The 6964-nt window shown below is 53.1% G+C and overlaps 1 protein-coding gene across 1 annotated transcript; it reads right to left on the reverse strand.

Annotated features, from left to right (window-relative positions):
• Positions 1 to 279: 279 nt before the first annotated feature.
• Positions 280 to 2940, reverse strand: LOC119338373 (protein NRT1/ PTR FAMILY 8.3-like). Its single transcript, XM_037610687.1, has 5 exons — positions 2693 to 2940; positions 2468 to 2567; positions 2156 to 2373; positions 1420 to 1982; positions 280 to 1322 (listed from the first exon to the last, which is right to left on the reverse strand). Exons 1-5 carry the CDS (start codon positions 2744 to 2746, stop codon positions 497 to 499), a joined length of 1761 nt encoding a protein of 586 aa, XP_037466584.1. The 5' UTR covers positions 2747 to 2940; the 3' UTR covers positions 280 to 496.
• Between the last annotated feature and the right edge of the window lie 4024 nt (positions 2941 to 6964).

Here is a 6964-nt window from a genome sequence, read left to right on the forward strand (position 1 = left end):
GTCGCACATGCCGTTAACACGCGAGAAACAAAAACATGCTCGAACCCTCACGTGCGCTTGCGTGAATCATAAAGGAACTTCAGTCTAACGGTGAAACATGGAACCAAGTCTTGGTGGATGCTATATCTATAAAATTTTACATTAAGATTTGTGTAAAATTTTCTTTTAGTTTTACATATGCTATCTGATTTAGACTTTGGTTAAATCCCTATCGACTAAGACCTAGCCACATCCATTTATTCTTGAAATGGTTCGCTATGGCATTGAGGCATTTGTCTATTGCTGATGAATCGTGCTTTTGCTAGGTGTGATGTGTCCTTTTGTATAGGTTTTCGCCTGGTTTTTCTTTAATAAACCGAGCAGTTTCAGCCTTCGGGCTTCTTCTTCTGCAAATGAATCTTAGCAGCTCTCCTATTAACTTTTTAAAAAGAAATCTTGGGCATCATGCACCATGGGCTGTAAAAATATCTCTGCCCACGGAGAAGCAACTTAGAAATCAGCAACCCTTCTTGGATTTGTACCTCCTGGCGCAGCTCCCGAACGCTATCAGATTGAGACAACCAAGTCCGGCCATCATCCAGAAGAAGCGATCCAGATGACCCTCGTTCAGGTCGTCAGGGATCCACCCAGGCGCGCCACCAGTCGTCGTCGCCCACTGCACGGCCGTCAGTAGGAATGAGCTCAGGTAGCCGCCGGCCGCTACTGCGAGAAGCGCGAGCGCCGTGCACACGGTCTTCATCCCGGCCGGCGCCTGGCCGTAGAAGAAGTCGAGCTGGCCGATGGTGGTGAGCACCTCGCCCACGCCCACCAGCACGTACTGCGGCGCCTGCCACAGCACGCTCGTCGAGCATGGCGCCAGGGGCGCCGCCTTCGCCGCGCGGAGGCGCACCGTCTCGAGAAGCGCCGCGGCGGCCATGGCGAACACGGGCATGGCGAGGCCGGCGCCGATCCTCTGCAGCTCCGAGATGCCCTTCTCCCTCCCGGTGAGCCTTCTCGCCGCCGGAACGAAGACCCGGTCGTAGAGAGGGACCAGGACGATGACGGTGATTATATCGAAGGTAGACATGGACGCAGGCGGGACGCGCACAGAGCCGACGGTAGCGTCCATCGCCCTGCCTTGCTCGACGAATGTGGACGAGATCTGCACCGACACGGCATAGAAGAACAGGACGGTCGCCCAGAGCGGCAGCATCCGCACAAGAATCTTGAGCTCCTCGACCTGCGTCACGACGCAGAGCCTCCACGGGCTGCGCGGCACCGGCACGGCCGCAGCCTCCACCTCCTTGTCAGAAGCCACGACAATGGCGGCCTTATCGAAGAATCTGATCAAGCAAGCAACAGATCCATCTTGAGTGGTCAATTGGACCAAGCAAGCTGCAAGCAGCTACGAGGAAACCTCACAGAATTGCAGTATCTGACCTGAGATCAGTAGTGTGTTCGATCCTCTCAACGCCCTTCATGGCGATGTCGTCTTCCGGCATGTCGTAGAGCAGAGAGCAATCGGCCGGCAGCTCGACGCCAGACTTTCTCATGGCAGCAACCACGACCTGGCACACTCTGGTGAGCGGGCTGCCGCGAGTTCGTTGAAACCTGTACGTCCGTGACGCCGCGACCAGGCAAGAAAGCCCGACGGCCAGGACGACCGCCGGGACGGTCAGGCCCAGGGCCCAGCCGTAATGATCCTGCACCCACACGACGCCGGTGCTGGATATCAGCGACGCGCAGCTCATGTTGAACACGTACCAGTTGAAGAAGGATCCCTTGGTCACGCGCTCCGCTGGATCGCCGTCGTCGAACTGGTCGGCGCCGAAGGACATGAGGCACGGTCGGAGTCCGCCCAGCCCAACGGCAATCATGTAGAGGCCGAGAAACAAGACGAACTCCTGAACCGACACCATGTTCGACGAGGTGAGGCCTCTGAACGACACGCCGTTCTCGACGAGCAGCGGGAGGTACGCCGAGAATGCTGTCATGAGCATGCCCTGCCCAAGAACAGAGACACCGAATTCTAATAATCTTGCAGGATTTAGAGACAGGATGTAGACTGCAGGGTGGTGATTAATTTTAGTGCTCCAGGATGAAAACTACTAATTGCTCCATTTGGAAATGGCATAGAGATGCAGACAGTTGAGATGAGGGACTCATTGTAACGTACTGCGACGCCGATGAAGCAGGAGACGACCATGGTGCGGTACCTCCCACAGTAGGAGTCGGCCACGATGGCGCCGCCGAGGGGCAAGAGGAAGCAGGTGGCCTGCCAGGTGGACACGTTCCTCGCCGCGGCGACGTTGCTCTGGCCCAGGACGGTCGTGAGGTAGGTGACGAGATTGTACGAGACGCCGTAGAACGCCAGGCAGTAGCAGAACTCGGTTCCTGCATGAACATCGTCGTTCCAAGGTGCAGCCGGTCGAGTAAAACTAACGGAGAAAGAATTTTATTACCAACAGGTGAAGAAGAAATAAATTACCGAGAACTGCGCGGCACGCGCGCCATCCACCCGTGCGATTCTTGAGCGCCGGGTTCCCGTCGAAATCAAGGGACCCGTCGGTGGTGTACGCCTCAGCCGCCTGCGACGGCAATCCCCACCAAAATTAATAGCGAGACATCATCCATGCCATGGGTTAAAATCCCATGCAGACGAAAGGGGAGAAAGCAATTGAACCAGAGCAGAGGCGAGGGAGACGAGACGGACCTCGGCTGGAAGTCGGGCGAGCAGGGGCACCGTGTGCTCGGCGGCGGAGGCCATGGCGTGCGAGAGGAGCCTGGGAGCGTACGCCTCTCGCTCGTCCAATGCTTCACTTGGCGGCAGTGCAGTGGGTGGAGATTAGGGTAATCTTGTAGGAGTAGCCGTCCTGACGGACGCATCCTGGCAATTGGAGTGGCTGCAGATGCGAGGTAGCAAGGCGGCAGTGATTGAGCACTTTGAAAACGTTTGCTGGTTAGTCCGAGAGCGACAGGAACGGGACATGCGAAATGTGGACGGGGCAACCGCCATGGCGCCAACCAAAAGCATCAGGCCGCAAATCGCAAATGAAAGAAGAAGAATATTATCTTGTGGCTGTCCCTACCGATCTTCTCGTAGCGATGGGGCACCACATCCACTGGATTCAGCACGCAAGTATGGGCGTGCTATGTCGATGCTAAATGGTTTCTCCCCTTTTTGGGACGACACCAATGATTCGCACTGATGACCCGTGATAGTTTAGGATGGTGAACAGTACACCGCGTCGTGGGCTTCATCGTTCCTTTCACCGGTCCCACTTCTCTTCATCCCCACTTTCTCTCCACTTCCATCTTCTGGAGCGCGGTGGTTTCCAGTTGGTTGGTGGCGCATCATCGCCACCGGATCAAGCGCCCGTGCTCGCCGTCGACAAGTCTATTACATCCCACATGGATAATCCTACACCTACGAACTGCCTAGGAAGACCTACGTAAAATTCCAAATTACCCCCTCCGTTCCAAAATAGATGACCCAACTTTGTACTTAGGGAGTATAAACCTATCGCCCGCCTGATTTCAATGGAGGGTGGGCCCCTCCCCACCTATCGATCCAACAAGCCTTCTCCACGATGCTGATTACATAGAACACGTAACAGATTTTACGTAAGTCTAGCATTGTCCATCCCACATTGCTGCTATCGACGAAGGTATGCGTTGTTGCTCGCCGCTTTGTTGTCGTGCATTTCGCGCTTTTGTTGGCACGTAAACTTCTCGTGCCCGGCTGGGCAAAGGGCTCGGCAAATGCTTTCAAACGTGCTAGACAGCGCCCGCGACAGGGGCTTTCGTGTTTTGACCCTTTTGTTGAACTTTAACGAGATCTGACCCATATTCGATTATTTTTTAAATCGGACCCTTTTTCCTACCGCCAAGGGGCTCGACGGTAGGACTAATCCACGTCAGCAGCCCAAACGGCCGTCGTACCCCTCCGTCCCACCCTACCGCCGCTGGTCCTGGCGGTAGGTAGGGTGATCCTACCGCCAGGGACCCTGGCGGTAGGGTTTGGACAGTTATAAGCCGCGGGCCGCCCTCCCCACCCCCTTATCCCCCCACTCAGCCGCCCGAAGAACAGAGTTCTTCTTCCTCTCGCCCCCTCTCTCATCTCCTCCACTCCCCCCAGGATCTTCTTCATTTCTTCACCGTTTTTGCGGATCGAGATGGCCCCGAAACGAGAAAAGTAAGCTCCTCCGATCCCTCCAATTAGTTTGAGTCGAATAGCTTCTGATTCGTCACATTATTTGAGTCAAATCACTCCCCTTTTTGAACTAGATTTAAAAAAATGTAGCATGGGAATGATTTAGTTTGAGTATATTTTTTATATGATGCATGTTGGTGGAATTTATTTAGATGTGATGATGCATGTTGATGTGATATGATGCATGATGTATGATGTATAGCGGAGAAATATGATATGATGCATTTTGAACCTTGGTGACTGCATCTTGATATATTTATATATTTTTTTACCACATGATGAACCCTAATTCATGTTCATGTTAGAAAAAAAATCTTCATATGCTTATTGAAAGATTGAACTCATATTTCCTAGGTTTGTGCAAGCATCACCCACTCCCGCACCGCCCGCTCCTCTCCAGCACATCCCGTCCCCCAAGCCGCTCCCGTACGTGTACGAGGCCTTCCCCGAGCTGCTGCAGCCGCCGGGATCTGTTTCATACGAGGTCCTAGAGGCGACGAGGGCAATGCAGTGGCAGGAGAGGGTAGAGCGGATCCTCGACGATGTGAAGTGTTGGTCGCAGAGCGTGAAGGAGTGGAAGAGTGTGAAGGCGGAGATGGAGGAAGATCCAACTATCTCCCGTGTCCGTCGGGAAGGCTGCATTGAAGCTGCCAAGCAGCACGCCGACTGGGAGCTGCACAATTTGAGCCAGAGAATATACTTAGAGAGCAATGCTGAGGAGAGAGCCAAGATGCCGCCCCAAGTGCATCGGCGTTCGAGATCATCAACTGGGGAAGGGCGGAGGGGAAAACACCAGCGGACAAGGCATGGTGGGAGTGCTTGGCAAATCGGATGCCGACCAACATTCCGCCTCCACCTGAACCGGTGGACCCGCTGTCGTTTCTGTCTCCATGGCCAGAGCTAACATACGACAAGATCTAAAGATGTCTGCTCGCTTTCTAAACTTGTCTGAAGGTCTTCGTATTAGTTTGTCTGTCAAAGCACTTTACAATGCAGTTGTGGTATTGTAATGCCAAATTCAGTTTCTTCTTGTAATGCATTGTGCTGCTCAATTATGTTCTCAATGAATATGAATCTACGTGCTGCCAAATTCAGTTTTTTCATAAGTTTGACTGTCAATTTCAGTTTGAACATTCAGTTAACTTCATGCCAATTGTTGTTGTCAATATGAGTGTACTTTCATGTGAAAAAAGAGAATCATTACAACACTGAAAATACCACACTTTCTTCAACAACAACTACTTCAAAATACAAGCTCTACACAAAATGAACTATGATCAGGCCCTACCACCGTGGTATGTGGCGGTAGGTGTACACATCCTACCGCCAGGGACATCGGCGGTAGGGGGCCTCACCCCCACGGTGATGTGTTCTGTAACCAGAAGTGCCGTCTGATCCGCGATAGGGTTGCACACCCTACCACCAGGGGTGCTGGCGGTAGGTCTACACATCCTACCGTTGAGATCTCTGGCGGTAGGGTGTCCGCCAGGTCAGCTCCTGGCCATTTGTGTGACGGCGGCTGCCGCTACCCTACCGCCAAAGGTCTCGGCGGTAGGCTATGCAATCCCACCGCCAGAGTCCCAGGCGGTAGCAAAAGGATCAAATGTTAAAAAAAATTGAACTAGGGTCAGATCTCGAAAACCTTTGCTAAAAGGGCGAGAACACGAAATTTTGCCCACGACGGGTGGCCGGCACACCCGTACACAGTCGGGTACGGGAACCGGACAACCGCATGCAACGATAGGCCGTACACACGATTTTCACTCTAGTCACAACTATCACGATGCGTCGACCATTACGACCATGTGGGAAGGGGAAATGTCCGTCGGTTTACAACCTTCGGATTATTCTCCAGTCTCACCGTCTGTGTCGCTACTGTTATGACTGCAGGGTTGTTTGTTGGAAATATTAGCACTTTCTCGACTAATCTAATTCAGGAGTAAACAGCAAAGATGACAAATATGGTATGCATCTCATACCGATACTAAGCATGTGAGCACGTACAATACATAAAACCGAAACATCCATGAACAACATATATACGTCCAGCACATGAACGAGCAAATAGGGGATGAACAAGTCATACCCTCCGCTTGGCCAGGCCAACGCGACGACGGCGGGGGCGGCCTCGGCATCGGCTGAGGCCTTCTTCTTTGCGGCTTCATCGTCAACCATGGAGTCGATGCAAGGGAAGTAGTGGAAGCAGAGGCGGACAAAGACGGGGATAGATCGGGAGCAGTCGCATCGAGACGCTCCCCAAAAACCTTATTGCCGTTCTCCCGGGCAAGATCTCGAACGACAGGGTTCCGGAGGCACCTTCTCTCCCAACCAACCGTGCACGCGGTCGTCAGGATGGGATTGCCGGAAGCAGCACAGAGAGAGGAACAGTAGATGATGGCTAGGGTTGTGCGAGGGGGAGTGGGTGAACTGAGTTAGGGTTCACTCCACTGGACATCGCCTTCTTATATAGGCCGTCGGGTAGATGGGCCTGGGTTGAGGCCCACGATTGAGTCCGTGAACAGCCCACGGTACAACGTCTCGGATAGTGGCACTTTCGTAAGCGACTCATTAATTAATCCAAGATTAATTAACCATTCCTGAGAGGAAAAAATAAGCTTCGGCTCGGCTCATTCCTGCAACCCGCGACGCTCGCATGCATCCTGACGAGGCGAGGCGAGGCGAGGAGGAGCGCGCGTGTACAACTCCTATTCACAAGCTTCCAATAGCCAGTGGTGGAGCAGCCCTTATAAAGATGTCTCGCTTTTCTTACTG

Source organism: Triticum dicoccoides, chromosome 7B (genome assembly GCF_002162155.2).
Source record: "Triticum dicoccoides isolate Atlit2015 ecotype Zavitan chromosome 7B, WEW_v2.0, whole genome shotgun sequence".
Classification (NCBI taxonomy): domain Eukaryota; kingdom Viridiplantae; phylum Streptophyta; class Magnoliopsida; order Poales; family Poaceae; genus Triticum; species Triticum dicoccoides.

Coding starts and splice junctions, on each gene's coding strand:
- LOC119338373 (XM_037610687.1), bottom strand. CDS start 2,746: ATGGCCTCCGCCGCCGAGCACACGGTGCCCCTGCTCGCCCGACTTCCA. Junction 2,374..2,467: donor CGCGTGCCGCGCAGTTCTCG/GTAATTTATTTC, acceptor ATGTTCATGCAG/GAACCGAGTTCTGCTACTGC. Junction 1,983..2,155: donor CCTGCTTCATCGGCGTCGCA/GTACGTTACAAT, acceptor GTTCTTGGGCAG/GGCATGCTCATGACAGCATT.